The sequence below is a fragment of the Macrobrachium nipponense genome, chromosome 18 (genome assembly GCF_015104395.2).
Source record: "Macrobrachium nipponense isolate FS-2020 chromosome 18, ASM1510439v2, whole genome shotgun sequence".
NCBI lineage: Eukaryota > Metazoa > Arthropoda > Malacostraca > Decapoda > Palaemonidae > Macrobrachium > Macrobrachium nipponense.
In genome coordinates, this window is record NC_087211.1 from 54,321,031 (window position 1) to 54,346,158 (window position 25,128).

The 25,128-nt window shown below is 38.7% G+C and overlaps 1 protein-coding gene across 6 annotated transcripts in view; it reads left to right on the forward strand.

The window, feature by feature from the left end:
• Positions 1-3,329: 3,329 nt before the first annotated feature.
• Positions 3,330-25,128, forward strand: part of LOC135197070 (E3 ubiquitin-protein ligase RNF13-like) — a 44,854-nt gene continuing 23,055 nt past the window's right edge. Inside the window, exons 1-3 of one of the 6 annotated variants that reach the window (XM_064224013.1) lie at positions 3,330-3,485; positions 15,539-15,724; positions 23,337-23,489. In XM_064224013.1, coding sequence (XP_064080083.1) covers positions 15,698-15,724; positions 23,337-23,489 — 180 coding nt within the window. In that variant the 5' untranslated portion in view covers positions 3,330-3,485; positions 15,539-15,697. The other 5 variants (XM_064224015.1, XM_064224016.1, XM_064224017.1 and 2 more) reach the window with 5 other exon arrangements.

The following is a 25,128-nucleotide window of genomic DNA, read 5'->3' on the forward strand; positions in this document are numbered from 1 at the left end:
ATAACACACATATGGCGAACTATACTCTGTTTTTGTCCATCTGTACAGCCTCCTGTGATAGTGGCGCATGGTAACACTGCGTCCCGGGCTTTAAATGGTTACGCAATGTGTAAGTTTTAGGTTAATAAAAGGATAATCTGGGTGTACATTTGCAACTGAAAAGTGTTTTAATAATTTACTGTATGCGAATTACACCGTTAATATTCGAAATAGGATATTATTTAAAGCCCGGGAGGCAGTGTTACCATGCGCAAACACCGCAGGCGGATGGACAGGTGGAAAAAAAAAACAGAGTATAGGTACAGTAAGTTCCAAAACTGAAGCGACAAATTCAGAGAATTTCGTTCGAAATTCACTAACTGGCAACTACAACTCGTAGCTAAAAAATATATTTTTTTTCTACAGTGAAACCTTTATCAAGCAAAATAAAGCTAACATATGATGCCACAAATATCAAATCTATGATACTTATAACAATCATAAGAAAAAATACGGTAATAGTAATTATTTTAAAGTATAGCAATTACTTCAAAAACTATAGAAACGAAACAATTTGAAATTCTCGTTCAACACAGAATTACCAACATTACCAATGTATATTTCGAGCAATGTGGAAACAAATATTTAATATTATAGTGTATTATCAATTATTTTAGCCACGAAGATGCATAAAACCATGCAATTATCAATTAGAATGTGAAAGGAAAATCTCCGCGACATTAAACATAATCAACCATGAATGCACTAGATTCAATGGAGAAGTTGGGGGTGGTTGGTAGTTCTGATTCTAGCTTCTGGGACCGAGCATAAAACACCATCTTCGAGAAAGGCTCTAACCTCTGCTGCTACCTTCAGGTGACTAGGCCTAGTTCCGGGCATTGCAAGGCTTACAATGCAGGGCCACTGTCTGTTATTTAGGCAAAGATAGAACCTTCAGGACCGACACCAGAACCGTGTCCTTGCACTGGGAAAACAGACTCGCTATATAAAAATAAGAAAGTCGGTCGCAAGCAACCAGAACATCCGTAAAATCACCATCTGGTTAAGTAGGGAGACGACAGACAACCCCCCCCCCCCCACCCCCCCCTTTCTACCTCTACCCACAATACTAACTCCACCTTTTTCACTTCTACCTACTACCTCAAATCTTCGAATCATATCCCAACCGTGAAATTTAAGACTGAATTTGCGTAAGTGGGCGTATCATAAGGGAGTGATATCACCCAAATTCATATTTCCACTGACAACCAGTAATCCGTTCGATCCATGCAGTCAAGTATTATTGCATAACAGAAATTTATGAGTTTTTTGTAGATATATATATATATACATATATATATATATATATATATATATATATATATATATATATATATATACTATATACAAAAAAACTCATAAATTTCTGTTATGCAATAATACTTGACTGAATATAATATATATATATATATATATATATATATATATATATATATATATATTATATATATATATATATATATATATAAAGAAGCACCCGAGCATGACCAATAGGCCTGTGCTCGATTCTTAAAACAGACTTGGTTATCCTTATAGATAAAAACGTCCTGAGAGAGAGAGAGAGAGAGAGATGGGAGACGAGCGAGAGAGAGAGAGAGAGAGAGCTTAGAACAGGGGATACTCTAATTAAAATAATGCTCGCCAAGCAATATTCACACTCCGGATCGTATGGACAAGAATAGTCTCACTTATGCACTGAAAAACAAAAAAGGTGGAAACCTACGAAAATACTTGTTTGGTGCGACCCTGAACGCAATTCTGCATGCAAAAATTTGCTCAATCGAGAAATTCCATGAAATTATTAACTAACAAGCTTAAAATATATTTGCCTTGATTCTTGAAATAGGCCTAACCCTGTAACCAACGCTAAACGCGCACATAACTTGGATTTCGTTTTTTTTTTTTTTTTTTTTTTTTTTTTTTACACCAACTTGTCTTATTTATATTTCATTTAATCAGATGCTAAACTTCTCTGTGCTTTAGCAAAAGGAATCATAATAACTTTCGATATAACGCCATAAAAGTAGAAAGTTAATTTACAAATATTAGGCCAATGCTTATGCTCACGGTTCCTGCTGCCACTCTATGGTGAACACTTCATATCACACTTTGAAAGCCGCACAAGTTTCTTTGGGGAAATTCTTTTTTTTTTCTTTTAACAACAATTACTGAACTAACATTGATCATTCACTGGGGAAATACTTTGTGCGCTTATACAGTTAATCACTGATACGTATTATCAGATAAATAGGATGACAATAATTGGAATAAAATATACTAACTGGCAACCCCATGAGTTTCTAAAGAAGTACGATCAATTCTGAGATTTGTCGCTTCACTTCTGGAACTTACTGTACACAACGCATGATCGATATTGTTTACCTGTTAGAATGCGAAAACTAATGCTTAAATCATCGAGAATAATTGATCCAGGATAGTTTATGGAGTAAAATGAACAGCATTCAATGGTTTTATTTACTACTCCGCTATAATCATAAACAACCTTTTCACACCATGTTATCACAAACTGCATGATTTACCCTTCAGAGGAATCTGTCCCCCATTAAATACCTTAAAATGATCCACATAATTCTTACATAGTTTAATAGATAGGTAGGATCATAGACAGACATAAAGCTAACAGTACTTGGAAGCCTTAAAAGAGGACGAAACGATGGAGCTACAAAATTGATAAATTAGGCTAATAGCTAGTACTATGTATCAAGAATAGAAAAGACTATTCTAAGTTGCTAACCATTGCAGGATAATATTGTGATTAAAGGCTGACATTTCCAATGAGCAGAGGAAAACTTGAACGAAGCAGACAAAGTACGAAAGAATCTAATCATTTACAGCTAGAAAAGGATTGTCCTACTTCTCTCACATTGTCTCACTTGAGGCTCAAGGACTTTTTATAGATATCTGACCTTGTCTCATCCCTTTGCCTGACGAAAACATCAACCTTTACCCCGGTTGCACGATTCCTTGTTGTTTAGGAGATTTAATTCCGAGTATATACCACTAAACGATATTATTTGTTATGCTTTACACCCATAGATAAACTGAAATGGAACCACTCACCTTTCATCTAGACAATATAGTACAACAAATAATAAAATTTATCAGTGATGTATTTGTTGCATCAGTTTCGGACAATTGTGTTAGAGTTCCGTGTTATTTTGCTGCTATTCTGGAAAATTTTTCACCCGTAAAACCAAAGTATTTATAAATTTAAGCTAAAATTAGAATTATTAATAAAAATCATAATTTATACAGTATTAAGAAGCGCTATTGATCGATAAATTATATCTTTATTTCAATAATATCCAGATCGTAACCCGGTTGTAATTTTCAAGGCTGTAAATGCGCAGTGCGAACAGAGGACCAAAAGACATTTGTTTATATTGTGCACCACTTGGTAAATCAATCGTTTTGATGAATTTCAGGTATGGATCACGTTGTCTGTGGTATTTCAGAGTGGTTAAAAGTTTCTAGTGATGTTTTGCAAGTCAGTGTGGAATAAAAACAGTGTTGCATTTAACTGTTTCTTCGTCGAGTAGCAGCAGCAGCTCGGGTTCTAAACTTGTCAGTGGGATCTTAGCGTAAATAGTGGGTAGTACCTACTACTTGTTGTGCTTCTTTAAGTTTTTTCCCTATTATTTAAGTGTTCTCTTCATGTTTTTACGCAATACTCAGTAAACAAGAAAAAATCCAAAGGATTTTTAATATTAGTGTGGGGACGAAGCCCCCCTGCTGGCCAGTGTTAGTATAGGTACCTAGGTAGGTACGTACTTGTGCAAATTGCGGAAGGGTGTCAACACGGTAGGTTATCTTACCAATCTTATTATAATTATTATCATTAATAATAATAATAACAACATTAATAATTCTAATAATATCGTTATGGGCATATCCCTCCACTGGGGTAGTTTAAATCACCAAAAATTATGGTTGATCTACGTTATTGGTGACGCCTACCTAGGGTTAAACACTGCATGGCCTGCATCAGGCCAACGACGATCAATGCATGCCACCCTCTGAAAAAGTACATTATAACGCGTCCTGACAATGGAGATGGGCATCAGTCGCGACGAGTTGTTGGTGAGAAACGGAGCTAAAGACTTCTACTCTCCTTTCGAAGTAAAGTATTTTCTCCAAAGTTAGAAATTAAGGTAAGGCCTAATTTTAAGATTTAAACAGGGTAGTGAAAAGGGTGGCCACGGCAGTGGAAATCTCACCAAAACGCTTTAGAAATTTTTACTTAGCCTATGATTAAATAACTTTGAAGATTGATGCCATCTCGATGTTTACGGAGTCGCTTGTGTCAACAAACTTCCCATTTCCTGTGATAAATTCGCATACCACCTGTACCCACAGATGCTGGGGCACTTTCATCACAACAATCGGAACACGGTCCCTTACCAGGACGTTTTTAAGTAAACAACTGTTTTGGTAGAAGACGACGACGAAGCGTGCACTTTAATAATTTTTAAAATAAATATTAAAACATCAATATTTTACATATTTATGATGATTAATTTGAAAATATTCGTTATTGAAAAAGTAACTCTATTCTGACTCAAATTTAAGTAATTATTTTTTGGAATTAGAACGTTCTTTTAAGGTCGTGTATTATGATGTCATGACATCTTGACTTTCGTACCTATTGTAAATAATTGCTATACTCAACTTTCTTGCAGAACAGTTTACCAGTTATTCATGCAGATTGTTATCAGCTATTCATGTAAATGTTATAATCGTAATGTGCATATAGATCTTTATTATTTACTTTTTGGATATATGAAGATGTTTTACTGCCGGATTACCGCCGTAGTGTGACGCAATCGTTTTCGGTCCCTGGGCCTCTGTCTCTTTTCGCACCATAAGAAATTATGGGGCCGAATTTGCAATGACCAGAAAGTCGTTAAAAGAGGAAAGTTAGCATTGAGGGGCATATGTTTTGAGTGAGCAAAATACAAATTTATTCAATAGCCTAGCTAGCTTGTAAAAAATACTTGATTACAAAAAACTTGATTGACAACTAAGCAGCTTACCTACTATGGGTTTCAGAGACAGTGCAAGCACGTTTTTGGGCAATACCTATTTCTGTAACGGACACTCGTATCAGAACGAGATTTTGCTATAGTGCATTACGCCCAGTGCCGTAAATTATTAGGGTATCGTGAATCACTAATCGTAAAGAATAACGACACTTGTTCTTGTACCAAGAGACAAAAACTCCTTTATCCAGAAATGGATACGAACACGCGTAGAAAGCTCCACCTAACCTCTCCTCCCCCCCTCCATCGCCACCCATTTCCTTCTTCCTTCCTTCGCCTTCCTCTCTCTCTCTCTCTCTCTCTCTCTCTCTCTCTCTCTCTCTCTCTCTCTCTCTCTCTCTCTCTCTGTTGCCATTCGGTATGTGTTCACCCTCCAAACTGGGTATAAGACTTACACAAAACGTGGAAATTGGTTAAATTAGGCTATGTATTGGAAGTATATATACGTAAATATTAAAGCAATTTTATCATTATTGCATTACTATGACAACTAGAATTCATGGAAACAGTTTATAATAATGCATCGGCGTATGTGTGAAGCTCCACTAATGTGGCAACGATGATTTTGCCATTCTTAGCATGCAAGCATTAAAGGTTACGTTTATTTCTGGCATACAGTTATTAAAGAAAATCAAAATACTAATATAGACTTAAATCAATGAAAAGTGCTAGAAAAAAAAAACATTATTATCCACTTATCTGTAGTCTGTTCCTCTATGGTTTTCGGCAGCCAGATGTACGACAAGGTTAGAAACATTGGATTGTATTTACTTTAGAAATATCTGTAATTTTTCGGGGTAATTTGGTTGCCAAAAAGGGATAATAGACTTGAAATAAATTAACATTTTTTAATAAAGTAAGGCTGAACTAAATAACGAGTAAAGTAAACAATTTAGGTAATAAAATTTAGCAGTGTCGTCGTTTGCTGTTCGTAATTGTGTTTGTGGCGCGCGTACTTAGGAACCAGGAACAGCAACTTGTTTAAAGTGCAATGTGGAGTGAATTGAGACCAAAATGTGTATAATAACAATCAAATAAGCACTGTGGAGTTTAGTGATGTCAGTAAGGATAAAAACCCCCGATTACAAGGTTAAAATGAATTCAGTTCAAACCATGACCCCGGGAATAAAAAGTTTCATACTTTCACTAATATAGGCAACAAAATGTTGTTTTATTGTGCTGATTACAACTGCAATCTTGAGTAAGATCAATAAACGTTACATATATCCGCTAACATTGTTCAAATGAGTGCTGGGAAGGCTGGGAAAGATGGTGGATAGTCCGTGAACAGACCCTTCCATCCACACGGTAACCGCCATATTGGATTTCAAACCTGCCTTGAAAACATATTTTACGAAGAGTGTCACATGCTTATTTTAGTTCGTATGAGTCTTTCATATATCACATTATGTTGACGAAACTTCAATCTTTTGAATGGTATGCTAAGAGTTGTAATTGCATTCTTGTTTCACCAATTAAATATCGAGTGAATAAGACCCGTCCAGCGTGATGAGGGTTGGTCGTCCGTGATTTTTTACCCTAATAAGGTAAACAACCGAGTGGACTGGCCAACTCTCCGACTACCGCGGATTTGGCCACACTCCGAAAAAGTACTTTAACGCGTCCTGACACCGGAGATGGTCATCAGTCATGAGTTGTTGGTGGTGATAACAGGAGCTCAAGACCTCTACTCTCCTTTCGAATTAAGTATTTTCTCCAAAGTTAGAAAAAATAAGGCCGTATTTTAAGATTTAAACAGAGGGTAATGAAAAGTGGCCAACGCAGTGCACACTACCCCAAAATGCTTTCAAAATTTTTACTTACGATTAAAAAAGGTTAGAAGATTGACGCCATCTCGATGTTTGCGGAGTCGCTTGTGTCAACAAACTTCCCATTTCCTGTGCTAAATCTGCACACCACTTGTACCCATAGACGCTTGGGCACTTTCATCACAACAATCGTAAACCCGACCTCTAACCAGTACTTATCTAAGGGAACTACGGCATTCTTTGCGGCGTTTTGCGCTCTTCAATTGTTTACCAGTGTTGTCAATTGGTATGTGTTTACCCTCCAAACTGGGTATAAGACAAATAATTGAAATTAGCATATCTATTTGTAGTATATATACATATTACAGCAATTTTATCATTACTGCATTACTATGGCAACTAGAATTCATGGAAACAGATTGTAAATGCATTGGCGTATGTGTGAAGCTCCACTAGATTGGCAACGATGAGTCTTTTTGCCATCGTCTGCTTGTACTTCAGAAATAGCTGTATTTTTTGGGGGTTAATTTGGTTGCAAAAAAGGGATAATAGTCATGATTTAAATAAACATTTTGAAGTAAAGTTAAACTAAATAATGAATAAAGTAAACAATTAAGGGAATAAAGCTTTCCACCCCATAAACCGTGTACTCGTGTCCTGCTCGTAACTGTGTTTGTGGAGTGAGTGCTTAGGAACCAGGAACAGCAATGTGGTTCAAGTGCAATTTGGTTCATGTGCAATTTGGAGTGAATTAAGACCAAAATGTGTATAATTACAATCAAATAAGCACTGTGGAATTTCAGTTGTGATGGCAGTAAGGATAAAACCACCGATTAGGTACAAGGTAAAAATGAATTCAGTTCAAACCATGACCCCGGGAATAAAAAGTTTCATACTTTCACTGATATAGGCAACAAAATGTTTTTTTATTGTGCTGATTACAACTGCAATCTTGAGTAAGATCAATAAACATTACATATATACGCTACATTGTTCAAATGAGTGCTGGGAAGGCTGGGAAAGATGGTGGATTGTCTGTGGTTAGAACGGCCAGCCACACGATTGCCGCCATATTGATAATATACCTGAGGCGGTAAACAAGGGTTCGCGCATGCGCAATTCACAGCCGTACCAATATCTATTGCAATCAGGGATACGGCTGCCGTACCAATATCCAGTTCGTATTTAAAATGACAGAAGAAAATATCGGGCCAAAATGGGTAGCCTAGCCTAGTCAAGCTGTGTGTTACCTATAAGCCACACAATTCAGGAATGCCATCGGTTCCTCTTATTCATCTTGCTAAAAGTTAGCCCAGTAGCCTGGCATAGTACTCTCCGGGATAGCCTGTATCCTAACATGAGGAAGAATGCAGCATCATTACTTAAAGGGGTTGAACCTTCATAACCCTTTGCGCTCAAATTGCTCTTGGCATATAAGCTATTCACCTTAGTTTTGGGAGGCTGAAGGCAGTGGTTCAGTGGTAGCAGGAAGTTTTTTTGCCCATGGAACATTTGAGTTTGTGTAAGGTTAGGGGCTCCAAGCAATAAGAAGGTGGAGCTACTCCTTCCTTTTGTCCTGTCAGATAGATATATTGCATTGTCAAAAATGAAGTACTCCTGTACTTCACCTTGAGGAATGTAGCCACACTTTTCCTTAGGGGAGGCCATTGGGAGGATCGTTCAGTAGTGGGAAGTTGGTTACCTGTTCTGAGGAAGTGTCATATCAACTTCCTGGAGCTGATAGCTGTCTTTCTGTCCCTCAGAAAATAGTAACTAACGAAAGGGACTCACATTTTGTTGGTTCTAAACAATATAACTGCAGTGCCAGATATCAAGAGGTTGGGCTCAAACTCAGCCACTCCCAATGCAGTACTAATGCTATATGGCTTATGGATGGCTCAAGCAAGGCAATAGTACTTGTCTGTATTTCACCTGATGGCTCTCTCAATGTAATAACACTCAAGTGAGTGGATGTTGGACAAACACTAGTTTCAATTAATTGGTCTCAGGCTTCTACTTCTGGAAGTGAACCTGTATGCCACATGTGAGAATCATCAACTTCCAGTGTGTCTCTGAATCGGGACAATCAGGCAATAGCAAGAGATGCATTCCTTGAAGACTGCAACAAGTGGAGGATGATACTAAACATCTTTCTGTTATTATCCTAGATTTTAGAAGTTTTGAACAAATTGCTAACTTTCAACAGAACTGCTTACTTAGTAGCCCCAAATTGGCCAAACAGTTATCGTTACCTTTTGCTTGAACAACAGGTGAAGAAATTAGTTCCATTACATTCAAATATTCCATCTCAGACAGTAGGAGGTAAAGTTGTTTATGCATCCTCCTTTCTGAGCCAAGACCCTAATGTGTGGATTTTTTAAATCGGTCTACCATGCAGACTATTCACCCAACATTGCTGGTACCTAGTGCGAAAACTAGACTGTCTGTCCGACAGTACCTGTTTGTATGGAAGGTGTGATTAGATTACATTCATGAGAGCCTATTTCAAATATGTTGAAATAGTTCTTCATTTTCTTATATATCTCTTGAGGACTGGTGCCTTGCTACTACAACAATCATGGCATACAAGGGGCCATTGTCGGAACCCATTCTTTATGGTTTTGTAATTGATTGTAATATAGAAATTGTTAGTACTTCCCTTTTCTGGTCTTTGCATTGCAAAGACTGGCTTCTGCAAGGCTTTCCATTACCTGGTCCCTGAATAAGGTGCTTTCAGTAGGCCTAATACAGCTAAGTGCAACTCATAAGCTCCAAAAGGCAATCTTCTTGACTGCTTTAGCATCAGGAGCGCAGGTTAGTGAACTGGGCTCTCTTAGACCCGGACAACATTACATCATTCATACATCTACCATATATGCTGGTGTTTAAGGTGACCTTTCAACTTTAAAAATCTCCCCCAAAATGCGAGTTTGTCTTACACAAAAAAAGTCTCCCCCAAAATGGGAGTTCATCTTATACACACCAAGTATTAAAAGCAAACTTGAAGTGTCAATAGTTGTGTTAATAGTTAACTACCATCACAAATATTGACACTGTTAACAAAACAACTGGTAAAAATGGTACAAACCGTAGGTAATTCAACTGAATCACCAGTGACACAACTATAAATAATGTAAACACAACTGTAATTACAGTAATTACGAAGGTAATTACCATAATTATAGGTTAGGATGAGTGAGCTCTCACGTTGTTACTAGCTTCATCCAGAGTACTGTTATTGTAAGGCAATAGTATTAGACAATTTTGTAATTGATACTTATTATACAATTCCCTTTTAACAGTGATAGATAATTTGAAGTTACCGAAAGGGTAAATCAGGGTAGTCTTAACTTTCTTGTTCACGAAACATAGCCATGTTCCTAGTTCCCAGTCGTGCTTGACTTAGGAGCCTTGTTGTTTACTAAAGCCAGTATTTCCTTGGTAGTATTTTAGAATCAGACTAAAGGGCTATGTAATATTGATGATTATCCAGTTATACCATAATATCGGGGTTCTTTCTGATTTTAAAGGAATACTTAGTACTTTCATGCAGATCTACTTCCAATGGGTATTACTCTTCCAATAGTGACTTCACAGGGCATTGAGCATTTGTTGTGATGGTTCCTGTAGAGTTTTCATATGGGAATACGAAAGTATGTTTTCATAATGGTGAGGTTTGCCAAACATTTTAAAATCTTAAAGATACTGATTTTACACATTTTTTGGTACGATAATTCCGATAATTATTGATTTTGTTTATATACCAACTAACTTACATCTCCTGATAGTGTTATTTAGGTAATTTAATAAATTGGGGGTCATCTTAGGTAAACCATGAGTACCTGAATCAGACATAATGTTTTATCCAAACCTACATTTTTACATGAAAAATGGGCTGTCATCTTATCCACTAAGCCACCTTATATGCCGGCATATACAGTAGCTGTCATTTATTACTGTCTCCTGGCCCATCATTCCTGGCCAAGAATGAGAACCTTGTAAAGAGAAAATCCCTTATTCTGTTAAGGGAACTTGCCATATCTTGGATAAAACATTATGTCTGATTCAGGCACTCATGGTTTACCTAGATGATATGGCAAACATCCCAGACGGTCCGCTTTTTCTATACCCAGGCACAAACAAACCATTCTCTGTACAATGGCTGAGAATTATTTAAGTGTTCCTCATTAAAAAGGCAGATCCTCACTCATTTCCTCAGTCGTGTGACATCTGGAAAGTAAGTAGGTACATCGCTGGCTTTCTTAGAAAATGTTTCTTTCAAAGAAGTCTCTTGAGTGTACTTGGCGGTCATCACAAGTAGTATTCCTAAAACACTATTGCCATGAGCATAAACAAATTTGACTACAATGTGTATCATTAGGTTGTATGGTAACACCTGGCCCCATAGATGGTTTGATGGAAAACCAGGGCCCTTTTTGATTTGTGTTCATGCTGAGATATTGCCTGGAAAGATGCCATAATCCTGCAGCCAGACCCAGCTTATTTGGGTAATTCAACTTAGAACTGCAAGCCTTTACATTTATATATGTATAGGTTTCAAGTGTTTTTTTTTCGGCTTTGTTGCCAAACTCCAATGGGTATCTGGAAGAAAGAATATGGTTGATATAACTTCTGATTTCACCTTGGACTGAAATTTTATCTTTGTCATTGAGATTGATTTATTAGGAGTTAAGCCATTTTGTTACCTTTCAATTTCTTTTGTAAGCTTTTTTGAGGACGAACAGCAGCAAACTCACCCACTGCCTGAAGAAAAACCATGGGTTTGAGGTGAACATTTATCTTGCACAGACCTGGCATCATGTTGTTGCCACAATGGTGTGTGAAGGATGAAGGAAGATCTTAGGCAGTCTTGGATCCTTTATATTCTGTCATTGTGCCAACATGTACTGATCTGGCTGGGATCCCCCAGTAACTCCATTGCGGACTCACAGCAGCTACCAGAAATATGTTTTACATACATCAAAACCTGTTTGTTGCATCAGAGATAAGTTATGTATTATTTTTGTTATTACTTTCGAACAGTCATTCCAAAGAAAGTGACAACAAATACAGAAGGTTAACAGTGAAACTATGGTTTAATTTTCTAGGTATAAATGCATGTGTAGGCGGTACATGTTATAATAATAAGGTAATAATTTACAGAGAAGCTACCAATTTTCAAAAAATAGATTTGATTTGTAATGGATAGTAAATTATATTAAACCATTGCTGATGAAGGAAAGCTAGCAGGTAAAGAACAGTTCTTCTCAGCAGACAGGAAGCTATGTGTTTCATTATTTAGTAATTGAAAGGAATTGAATTTTAAGTATAACTGATAAACTAGATAATTATGCTAAACACAATTTCTGTCTCATGTGACTTTTACTATGAGAATTTCAGAAGGTAATAAAGTAGAATCACTGCTATATTGATTGCTCAAATGTTTACAGAATTAAAAGTGGTGTGTTAAGGTTAAATCAATGTGTAGAATGTTTTACACTGCAACTCTTATGTACTTTTAGCATCTTGAGTGAGGTACAGGTATCAGAAATCTTTTCCCTACATCATTTATTATGCATACGTGGTAATGTATTTCAGCAACCTAAAGAACTGACATTCATACAACATCTTTGACCTTATTACAGTACGTACAGATCTTGAAAGATTCAGAGAAGGATGTGTCAACAGTAACAGAAGTGATTCATATCCTGTCATGCTCAGAAATGTGCCTTGCAGTTGTTTCTTTTTTATTTTTGTTTGTATTAACCCCCTTTAGTTGCCATGACTTGTTTTAGATATGGAATTTTAAAAATATTTATAGCAAATATAAGATGTTAAAGCATTATGAGTAAGCAGTAGTGAGATCTCCAGTTTCTTTGGTCAGGTTCATGATGTGGTTTTTATATGGAAGTTTTCTAAGGTTTTGTTTAAAGAAAAAGTGACTACTTGGTTAGGAGCTGTGGGCGATGCAATGGCCTTAAGGGGTTTTCCAGTTGTGGCTATACTGTCGTGAAGTGACTTAGCCCTGTAAACACAGGTTCTGGTGTTGCGTGGTTTTGCATTTTTTTATATTTTGTGGTTTGCTTTTGGAGCTTGTTGTGTGTATTTTGTAACAAAAAACTGGATGTGCATCTATTATCATTTACTGATGAATAGAACTACGTACTATAGATGTTATTTAGAATACACAGAGTGAAGGGAAAGTTTTCAAAAAGTTGCATTATTAGGGAATGATATTAAAAGGGGTTTCATGGTTAGTAAGCCAAAGCACCGAAAGCTAAAGTTTTTCTTCTGTTAGTTTTGAACAGGATTTGCTGTAGAAAGGTGATATACACAGTCGGTTATGTTTTTTATACATAGAGCATTTAGGATGATCCAGGCTACTCGAGCTGTTATAATCCAGAAGTATTGTTGAAGAGGATCTTCTTTCTTTGTCATTTTGATGGTGGTGACCTTTATGGAATATTTATTCTAAGTTGCTCCATAGTAATAATGCAGATTCCCATGATTGAGCATCTTATTTATTGAGGCCACTTTAGTTTTGTATTCTGTGTTTGTGCAGCCATACATATCTTTTTTTCTGTTGGAGAAGTGTCATACAAAACCAAACGAATTTTTCTTGAAATTCTTTGCTTGAAAATGTCATGCAAAGTGTGCATTAGCCAGAAGCTTATTGGAATCCACCAGATCTTAAACGGGAAAAACTGATTGGTGGGAGATATTCATTGCCTTGAGAACTGCAGAATGGACAGAGTGAGATACTTGAATGACAGCATTCCTGTGTCTCTCCCAGATTGGGTGATAGATGTGTCAATAGCTCACTTTTTTTTTTTTTTTTTTTTTTGTTTTTTTTTTTTTTTTTTTTTTTTTTTTTTTTTTTTTTAATCAGAAGTTCAAATGAAAAAACTGATGCGTAATTTTGATATTCTCGAGTACTTTCTACATTTTTGTTGCTTAGAAATTTACAATGGATGTAGTATTAACTAGATAACCATGAGGTTGAATAAAGATATCACAGTTTATCAGTTGATGTGATTAAAAGTGCTCTGTGTTTGATAGTCTTTGATAACAGCTAAAGGACAATATTACATTCTGTAGTACTGGACAGTATTATGTCCAAGGAGTGTATCCACTGATACAGCAGCAATATCACACAATTTTAGTGGAAGATGAAAGACTTGTAGTGACAGTGATTGATTTCATCAGTGAAAAGGTAGCAGTGTTTATCTATGTAAGATCTGATTTGCTTTCCCTTCGACATGGTTAAATTGCTGTTTAAAGCCACAGCATTTGGAAAGTGTATTACATTATTTCAAAAAGTAAAATCAAGATATATATACATGGAGTGGTACTAAACCTATGATGTGTTTTTTGTGAATTTAAAATTCTGATTATAAGGACCTGTAGTGGGTGACCAGAATAACGAGAATATTCCAGACATATTTCAGGTTGGCAATAGTTAATGATGAATATTTACTATCAGTGAGTGCTGTTAAGGGGAGGAAACCCTTTCACTGATGTAAGTTGTATGTTGCTGTACTGATTTTTTGCTCCAAGCTGTTGTCCCCTGAATGTCTTGTCATTCATAGCCTGTTGATGCAATAAATGCTCTTTGTAATTTGTCACAGAAAAAATAACAAATATCCATAATCTTGGATTTAATTGCATGTTCCCATTCTGAAAACTGCATCTGTTAATTATTGATGGTTTGCATTCCAGTGGAAAGGACAGATGAAGAGCATGGGCTCTCACTTATCTCAGACAACCCTTTGTAACATGATTTGGTTGCATTGCATTGTGACCAATCATAAAAGGAAACTCCAGGCAGTTATAACTCAGTGCCTCAACATCCTACATAATTTTTTGGCCCTAGATATGATTGCAATCCTCAGTCCTACATGAAATATCAGATGAAATATAAATCTGCAAAGTGTGATAGGAGAGATGAAATATTCAGTACTATACTCTTACTATACTCTATAATCCAAGCACTATTTAGGTGAAGTTTTGTGCTATTCATGTCACCCACACCACCTGAACACTTGAATACTGTTTTATAATTGGGCCTACATGTAGAAGTATTCTATCCAGAATTTAATGGAAGGTTTACAATTAATTTAGTCATACAAAGTTCTTAGGAGATGGCTCAACATGACTGTATTTGTCTTAATGTTATTTTGAGAGAAATTGTAATATTGTCGGATACCCCGCTACATATGTATACTCAACCTAAATTTGACAACATGATTGGGCTTGCCTAAGCATATGTGAGTTGTTTGTGTTTATGTGTGGGGTGGGGGTGTGTGTAAGGTAAGTACATACTGTAATGCTATGATCAGTTTCATTGCCACTTCTGCTTGTACCAACCTGCTGGCTCTAACCTCTCTGTGATTATCTGCAAATTTCTGATCATATAAAAAATAATTTACATTACATATTATGGATCAAATTGCATTTTCTATATGCAAAAATTTGTATGGGAAACGGTTATAAACACAAGGTCAGGTGTACCCAAGTGCTGCTTTACCTCATTCCAAAAGTTCTTTAGTTGTGTTTTTCCACTCACACTAGACATGCAAAAATGAGTGAAAGCCAGAGATATGTACTTTTGGTAGTGTTTATCAATTTATTAAATTGGTAATCTTGATATTTCTTATTTTTTCTTTACAGGCATAGTATGTGATAGATACCAAACTCAGTTTTGGGGCCAAAGTTATCATCATAGGTGACCAAGTGATGAGGCCCACACTAAGATAGGACCCAACTGAAGAGCTGTTAACTACATCTTGATTGTTACAGCAGGGAGACACCAAAGAAAAAGACAGTATTATGGAGGTTGATATAAAATCAAACAAGGTAATGTTTGTTACATAAGTAAACTTGCAACCCTGTTCTGTCATTAATGTTGATGGGGGGTTTGTATATAAACAGAAATGAGAATTACATTGTCAGTAATGAATTAATTTGAAGTTTTTGCAAATTGTCTCACTATTTATGACATTTTCTTATGCATTAGCACTGTACTCGGCTTGTTAGAGGTTTTTGATTTTCTCTCTTAATATGCATCTTCTGTACTTTGTCTGAACTCCTTTCTGGTCCATGCCTTCACTAATACCCTCATTTTATTAGATTTTTTATACCTTCATTTTTCTGTTAAACACAAGAGTGCAATGCTTGGAAGTATTCAAAGACCATGGTGGACATATGCAGATGTAGTATGTGTTATTTAGCTTTTATCAAGTTATTAATTGTTACCTTTTGCAATGAGCTCAAAGTTGATTGCATCTCTGACACTTGTGTGGTACTTAAAGTTTTATTATGTAGACTTATTGTGTGAAGAAGTAGATGATATGGAGTACCAGTTTATTTTTAAACAGCAAGACCATTTTACCATTCAAGTAAAATAAAGTTTTGGTAAATGGCTCTTTGAAGCAGTATTAAACCTCTGTTGAATTTGCATCAGTCCTGTTTCCAAGAAGACCATATCACTGGAGTGAAACTTCTTAGACTTTGAGGATTCGTAATTTGAACTATATTTGTTTGTAGTCCACAACATTATGTACGCCGCTTGTTGGTTATCAGATGGTCTTGTGGATTTTATTTGGCTTATTGTACTTTGATGTTAAGGGTTCCTCGCAATATCCCCTTTGACCATCGCTAATTTATAGCATGCCCTTTACTTTGTGTCCCTTCTCATTGGTCTCTTCTCTATTGGTGCTCACACTAAATTTATTTTGCCCCAATTTGTATATTAATAAACATTACCTTAATATAATTTATCTAGCCCTAAATCCCCAAAAACCGCACCAAAATTTACCACATTGGCAACCCTGTTACCTCCTATTCTGTCCGCCAGTTGGCAACACTGTCGTTGACAGATACGAAAACCTTCCCTCAAATCAGTTGTTAACGAGCGCCCGTGTTGTTTACATCACGGCCGCACTTTATAAATTTCCTTAAACATTTTTGTGCCTTTAAAGCTTTCATTATTTGTTAAATGAAACTTTATATGAATTACCACTCACGCATTACATCACGAAATAGTGAATTAACTTTGATTTCTGTTGTGGTTCTTATCTTAAATTACGAACTTTTGCGCGACCCGGAACTACTGATGGATTACCAAGAAATTACGATGCTTCCTTCTGCCAGCAACATCAGGAACTGCCCGGTTTGTGGGACAAGGATGAGTAGCAGGGAGTATGAACCCCATGACATTTGTAGTTCTTGTCGTGGACAGGTTGTGACTTGTGACTTCTCGTTATTGTGACGCCCATGTAAGCCCTGGTCTGACGAGGATATGACTGCTTATATGAAACGCCAAACAATCTTGCAGCGTAAAAGATCGGTTAAGGAGAAAAAGAAATCGATTGCTAAAACTGTATCTAACGAATTCTTTGACTTGGGCGCTCATGATTCTGGCTCTTCGGTTTCGGTATCGTACGACTCCGATTCCGAATTAATTGATGCTTTGCCCCCTGTACAACCGGTAATTAGTGAAGTTAGTTCTGATGTAGATTCGAAGATTTTGGCAATGGAAACTACCTGGAAACAGAATTTTAAGAAATTACAGCTTAGTCTAGATAGAGATATTTCTGCTAAGTTTAACAATCTGTCAGAGAATTTTCAAGAAGCCTTTACTAGAATGTCTAACACACTTTTAGATTCATTTTCAGCTCCTCGTCAGGTACCTGTCGACAGCACCATGGGTAACGGTGCGACAGATACCCCGGCTTGTGAACCCCGTCGTGGCAAAGGCCTAGGGGGGATCCGGTCCGGGCAGGTGCCTAACGAATCTTTACCCAACGTGTCCCCTGTTAGTCCGTAACAGTGCCAAAGGGCGCTTATTTAGGAGAAGGGGGCAGGGATATTAGTGTCAGACCTAAGATAGCTAGTCGTCAGGATTTTACTTCAGAGGAAGTTTCTAAGTTAGGATCTGACGATGATGATGATGATGACGCGGATTCGTGTGATATTGATGTTTCCCTCGAATGGATGTCATGATGTAGAATTCAAGAAACTTTTTTATTTAATTTTGAGTTTTCTTCCTCAGGCGAGGCCTAAAGAGCAGAAGCAGCCTCCGCCTCGTATTACAGAAGGGATTTTTCTTGACGGTCCTTCCCGGTCACGGGAATTTTTGTTTATGTTTTCCCTTTGCCCAGAGGTTCGCGAGAGTGAGGACGGACGTTGCCGCTAAACTTCGAAGGTGATCGGGGAAGGGAAGAGGAAGCTCTCTTCTCTTCTACGACACCGGAGAGGAGTTTACCAGGTGGCGGATGATTCTTCGTTCTCTCGACCCCCCCCAAGCCAAATCCTGATTTTGTCCGACTTTCAAGTCAAACCCTTGCCTTCTAAAGCTTCGGTCTCTGTCTCAATTGAAGATTTTATTGCTATGGAGGCTGTTATGAGCTCCTTACAAGAAGCTCAATCCTTCAATATGTGGGTCCTCGAGGGCTTTTAATGTATATCAAGGACTCCGGGTTTGTTCCTCCTGATGCTCCTCTTTTTGAGAAATTCTGCTCATCCATTTCAATCGCTTCTGTACATCAGAACGAGCTTGCTGCTTCAATGCAGGCCTTTCTTGTTTCTCTAAGGCGTAACCTGTATTTGTCGCAGTTACCCTCCTCTGTATCGGAGATTCAGAGAACCCGTCTGTTGTCCTCTTCTCCTTTTGGCGATTTCCTTTTCGATATTTCTGTGCTTTCTGAGGTTTTGAAGGAACATCAAGGTGATGCCTCTTCCCAAGCTCACTGGGCCTTATCAAGAGCTTTTTCCTCTGGTCTTCCTCCCACCATTCCTTCAAGGAGTAAGCGTAAGTTTAGGACCAGATCTGTACCTTCTGCTCCAGCCCAACAACCTCCTTCTGGCTCTTTTTTTGAGAGTACATCTCAGGTTGCTGGTGCCTCTTCTTCATCCTCTGGTGCTCACCCTTTGAAACGCGGGAGAGGTTCTTGGCGTGGCTCCAAGGGCAGAGAAAGAGCTCAACCTCCAGGAGGACCTTCTTCTTCTTCTTCTTCTTCTTCCTTGTCTCTGCGTAAGAATTTTCGGAAGTAGGAGTCATCACCTCGCCTGGAGATCGCAGTAGGAGCTTGTCTCTCCCGCCATTGGTCAGCTTGGCAGGGGAGAGCGGTGGATGCTTGGGTGGTGGAGGTCCTGAAGGAAGGTTACGAGATCCCTTTTGTTTCCAGACCTCCACTTTCCAATCGTCCTCTCGAGTTCAGCAGTTATTCCCCTCACTCAATCAGGGGCCAAGCCTTGGAGAAGGAGCTTTCGGCCCTCTTGGAGAAGGATGCCATAGAGAGAGCTCCTCTTCCCCAGGGTTTTACTCTCGGATGTTTGTAGTTCTAAAGGCCTCGGGTCGCCTGGCGCCCCATCATAGATCTTTCGGTTTTGAACAAGTTCATTCTAAAGTCCAAGTTCAGGATGGAGACGGTCCAGACTGTTCTTTCATCCGTCAGGAGGGGGGACGGATGATTTCCATCAATCTGCAGGATGCTTATCTGCAAATCCCCATCCATCCAAGAAGAAGCAGACCTTACCTTCGGTTTTTCACGGACTCGGGAGTTTTCCAGTTCAAGACCCTTTGTTTCGGGCCTCACCACTGCTCCACAGGTCTTTTCTCGGGTGATGGCTCCTGTTTTCAGCTATTCTGCATCGGTTAAATGTAAGGATGCTTCGGTATCTGGACGATTGGCTAGTCCAGGCCGAATCTCTAGAGAAATGTCTCCGGTCGAGGGAGATAGTTCTGTCTCTTTGTGTCGAGTTGGGCATTCGTGTCAACTTCGAACAAGTCCAATCTTATCCCTTGCCAGATCATGACTTATCTGGGGATTGTTTTGAATTCCCAGATTTTGAGGGCTTCTCCCGCTCAGAAACGGATAGACAAGCTTCTGAGTCTGATCGAAGAATTTTTGTCCTCCGTAACGCAGCCAGTTTCTCTTTGGAGGTCTCTCCGGGCCATTTGTCATCCCTCATCCAACTGGTTCCCGGAGGTCGTCTCAGAATGAGGTCCCCTTCATCGACACTTCGCCAGTCATGGGATTTCGTGTCCGAGGACACGATAGTCGCCTCTTCTCCACAATGTCGGAAGGATCTCCGTTGGTGGATGCAAGTTCACCGCCTCAAGTCAGGGACATCTCTTCTTTCGGTTCCTCCGGACCTAATGTTTTGGTCAGACGCCTCGGATCAAGGTTGGGGCGCACACCTGGGCTCCGAAGCCGCTTCGGGCCTTTGGTTAGAGGAGGAGAGGAGCATGTCAATAAATTGGAGGGAACTGAGGGCAGTGTACCTAGGCCTTCTTTCATTTCAGGAACAACTGTTGGAGTCGGTTGTCGGCGATCGTTTGTCGGACAACAACCACATGCAGTCTCGTACTTGAGAAACCAAGGCGGCACACAGTCGGATCTTCTCACTCAAGAAGCCCGATCAATCCTGTGTTGGGCAGAGACAGGGGGATTACGTTGTCCCTCAGTTTATCCTGGGCCATCAAACAAGTCTTAGCAGACGCCTTGTCGAGACCGAACGAAGTTCGAGGGTCGGAGTGGACACTTTTGCCAGGAAGTCTTCGACAGCCTCAGGAAGAAATGGCCTGTCACAGTCGATCTGTTTGCCACCACCCCACTGAATTTTCGGTGCCAGATATTCTTCGCCCCTTACCAGACTCCTCAGAGTGCCGGGACAGACTCTCTTTTGCAGACTGGGAGGGACTTCAAGCTATACTTTTCCTCCGTTCTCTCTGGTGAGGTCAGTCCTCAACAAAGTGAGGGCAACCAAGCGTCTGGATCTCACCTTGATCGCCCCCTTCTGGCCACAGAAGGAGTGGTTTCCCGACCTTCTGGAAGCACTGGTGGAACCCCCCATTCGCCTGCCAGAGAGACCAGATCTTCTCAAACAACCCATTTTCATCGGTTAACCATCAGAGGCTCCACATGCTTCATCTTCATGCCTGGAGACTGTCAGGAGGTTCTCCAAGCACGAAGGGTTCTCCTCCAGAGTGGCGCGACAGTTGGCCTCTTGCCAGGCGCAATCAACCAGAGTAAATTATCAGGCTAAATGGTCGGTTTACAGACGTTGGTGTAAGTCTCAAGGACATTCAATTTCTAGACCTTCCTTACCGAAAGTAGCGGAGTTTTTAGTTCATTTACATCATGACAGGGCCCTGTCACCTTCGTGCATTAAGGGTTATAGGTCTATGCTTTCCTATGTTTTTAAGGCAAGGCTTCCTGAGATCTCTTCATCTTATGTCATTAGAGATTTACTTCGATCTTTTTCCCTATCTCGACCCAGGCCGCAGTGTTCGCCTCCGACATGGGACGTTAACAAAGTCCTTCAAGCCTTAAGGTTCCCTCCGTTTGAGCCTCTGAATTCTGCCAAATTTAGGGACCTCTCTTCTAAGACACTCTCCTTGTCTCATGGCTACAGCCAAGAGGGTGGGTGAACTGCAAGCACTCTCTTTTCTGGTTGCCAGATCTGGACAAGACATGATTTTGTCATACCTTCCTGAATTTGTCGCAAAGACTGAATCGTCTGATAATCCCATTCCCAGGTCTTTCGTACTGAAGTCGCTGGTCGACTTTGTTGGTAATTTAAATGAGGAATTAGTTCTTTGCCCTGTTAGGGCGCTCTCATGTTATTTACGCCGCACGAAGGACATTCAGGGTCGTCCCCGTCATCTGTTTGTTTCACCCCGAAATGTCAAGAGACCTATTTCAAAGAATGGTGTATCCTTTTTTTTCAGAGATCTGATCGTTAATACTGGTGGTTCGGCTGCTGGGGAAAGACCAGACGCCGAGAGCACACAGTATTAGAGCAGTTGCTTACATCAGTAGCTTTTATGAAGACGTCTCAGTCGCCAAGGTGCTTGAGGCGGCGACTTGGCGTTCTAATTCTGTTTTTGCCTCTTTTTACTTGAGGGATATTTCTCTAGTTTCTAGGCGACCTGCGTTCTTTGGGCCCGTTGGTGATGCAGGACAGGTCGTCAGACAGGAGAATTAGGTAGTCTTCCTGTTTTACGTTTGGTTGCTACCTGTATATTATTCATTAATTTTTGTTTTGTTGTATATATTTTTTGTTTTTTGTATTATACACCCATGGCAGTTTTGACGTAGTTATAATGGGAATTAGGCAGTTTGGTATTTAGGTGTTTTTGATGACAAGGACTGACTGCTTGGCAACTCATGCTGCTTCATTTTCAGTGTGAAATGTTCCAGCCACTGGGTTGTCGGCACTGGCGACTACGCTTCTCCCAGAGTCGATGCTGACCTAGGACTAGCCACTGGTTCGCTTGTCCTGACGACTCCTGCTTCTTCCACTGTCCTGGACAGGGAATTAGTCGATGGATCGTCTGCTGTCATCTGGTGACTCGCTCACCATCTACTTTTTGTCTCGCCTGTCTTCTCAGAGTCAGACACTCGTGGAGATCAGGCGACACTTAGTAGCCCTGAGTTTCTTGTTGACGAAGTCGGTTGCGTTGATACACCCCCGATGATCGTGTAACATGAGACCAGGTTGGACTGTCAGGCATTCGTCCTTCGGGACTGAATCGCCTTTTTGCTCCGCGCTCCTTTCTCTTGCACCAGAAAGCTCGAGTTAGGAGTTGCTCATGAGCCGATTTGTTGCTGGCGACTTCGGGTTGCGTTGATACACCCCCAAGGTTTTGCTTAGCTTTTGAATCGCCCAGACAGTCCAGACACTCATCCTTTAGGGAAAGAATAGTGCTTGATAGTCTTCAGGGTGCAGCCTTGCTGTCCGCAATTCGTCTGACTGGTCACCTGGTCGGTCACCTGACTAGTACAGACGGACTGACTATGCACTTACTCCTTGTCCTGTGCTACCGCAGTTGGTGGCATTATGGTAGGAGACTTTGAGTTGTTAGTATATTTCTTTGTTTGTTTTCTCCTATTCTGTCCGAAGGGGAAATTTTATTCAGATTCCCTCCTCCTTTTCAATGTGGTTAATCGGGCTAGATAAATTATATTAAGGTAATGTTTATTAATATGGAATTTTTATTCTAAAATTAATATTAATAATACTTACCTGTATAATTTATCTAGTCCCACCCATCCTACCCCACGATCTGCCTATCACAACTGATTTGAGGGAAGGTTTTCGTATCTGTCAACGACAGTGTTGCCAACTGGCGGACAGAATAGGAGGTAACAGGGTTGCCAATGTGGTAAATTTTGGTGCGGTTTTTGGGGATTTAGGGCTAGATAAATTATACAGGTAAGTATTATTAATATTAATTTTAGAATAAAAATTCCATTTCTTATTTATTTCTCATTTAAGAACAGATTCTTCAGATTAGTCCCGTGGGAGTAAAAAAATTATAACTCACTGTTCCTGTGAAACTAATTTGTAATAATTTTAGAGGTTTCAGTTAGACATATTGTGGTTATAATCATTTGATTTTTTTCTTTTTTGAATGTTTAGGTTCTTTAGTTTTAATATTGAAATTTTCTTATTTCAGATGATGTTGGGAGCATTTTGGATGCTCTCGCTGCTCATTCAACAGAGTCTAAGTGACGTTATTGTTATATCAGCCATTACAAATAAAACTATCACCACTATTGCAGATTACCCTGCCTCATTTGGTCCACCCCTACCACTTGCTGGCTTCAAGGTATGTAATGTGTTGTTGGTGTTGTGCTGTATGGCAACATCTCCAGTTATATCTATAAAAATGGCCTAATTTAATCATTAGGAACAAACTCTTCAAGCCAGCCCTATGAGGTTCAGAATGTTAATTAAGTCTATTTAATCTCTGTATGAATATTGATAATCATGTGTCCAAATCCTTTTTGAAGCAAGGCACTTCAGTATTGTAATTGCCCGTTATTGGCTACATTACTTAAAGGGTGCCAAGTGTACACAATGTATGTACTTGTCGGTAAGAACTCTGATAAGAGATGCTTTAAGTAGTGTTTAATTAACAATCTGAAAAGGTCGTTGCCTTGCAAAACAAACATCTACAGAATGGAATGACCCCGTGCAAATACCCCCACCCCCCAAAAAAAAGTGAGGAATAAAGTAAGTGTATAAACACTGTACATGTAAAAGCAGCAGTACAGGTAGTGTTCCAGTTACGATAATTCGTCTTACTATAATCTGATTTTACAATGGGGTTAGCAATTAATACTGGTACAACAATATTTTGAAAATATTTTTAAATTTTGCTCATAACGGGTGCAGCCCAGCGGCATACAACCAGGCAGCAAGAGAGACAGACCAAATTACAATAGCCTAACGTTATCCCATCTTCTAGTTAAATAAGTTAAAAAAAACAGTAAAAGAGAATTATGAAAGTTTTGTTTTAATATTTTACTCTTTTGGTAAATGTGTACAGCCGTGAACAACCGAACGAGAAACAATGTTTTGCTAAATACAACCGAATTGGATAACAACATCCATTTGGCTTGTATTTCAACCATCGTACGATAGTAAACTGTCACCGCAGTTATGTTATAAATGGCGTTATGTATAATAGGACTGAAATATTTTTAGGTGATAACTTTGTTTGCTGTAAATCAAAGATCAGCAAGGAAACATACTGTTAAATTTAAACAAAGTTGTAGCTGAAGCTGAGAACATTTTTTGAGCTGCTAATGACTTATTGTGCATCGGTAACAAAGATAAAACCCCTGTAAAATATCCGATCAAACAGAACCGTAGATAAAGTTAAGAGAGAATCATTTTAATCAAAACTTCAGGTCTTGAAAGAATACAGTTTACTGCTGTTTTCATGTCGGTAAAAGATAAGTAACATAATGGTAAAGCTCGTACTACGAAGAAATCAAGTGAAAATGGTGAACGGAATCACGTAATTTTCATTACACAATAAACATGCCCACAAAGCAATCTGTTAATGAAAAAAATAATTTAGTTCCCAACGAGACGTATTAAATTCATATTTCAACTTAAAATTAACATGTCTTATAACCAAAGATGACCTTGTCTCATGTAAGTAAAGTATCTAGATATTCTTTTATGCTAACAAGAAGAAAAACAATTTACTCCGAGTTGAGGTAAATGCAACGAAATAAGCTCGTATTCAACATCAGCTGATTTCCAAACCAAAACATTGACCACTTTGTTAGTATTTTATGATACAATACGTAATATGAGAATATATAGAATATATATTCTATATATTCTCATATAGATATCACTCAATTATGCCAATATCGGTCCAAATCTGTGTTTGATTTACCATGGTATCTATCATTGTACACACCAGGCTAACTTGTTCATGTTATTCAATT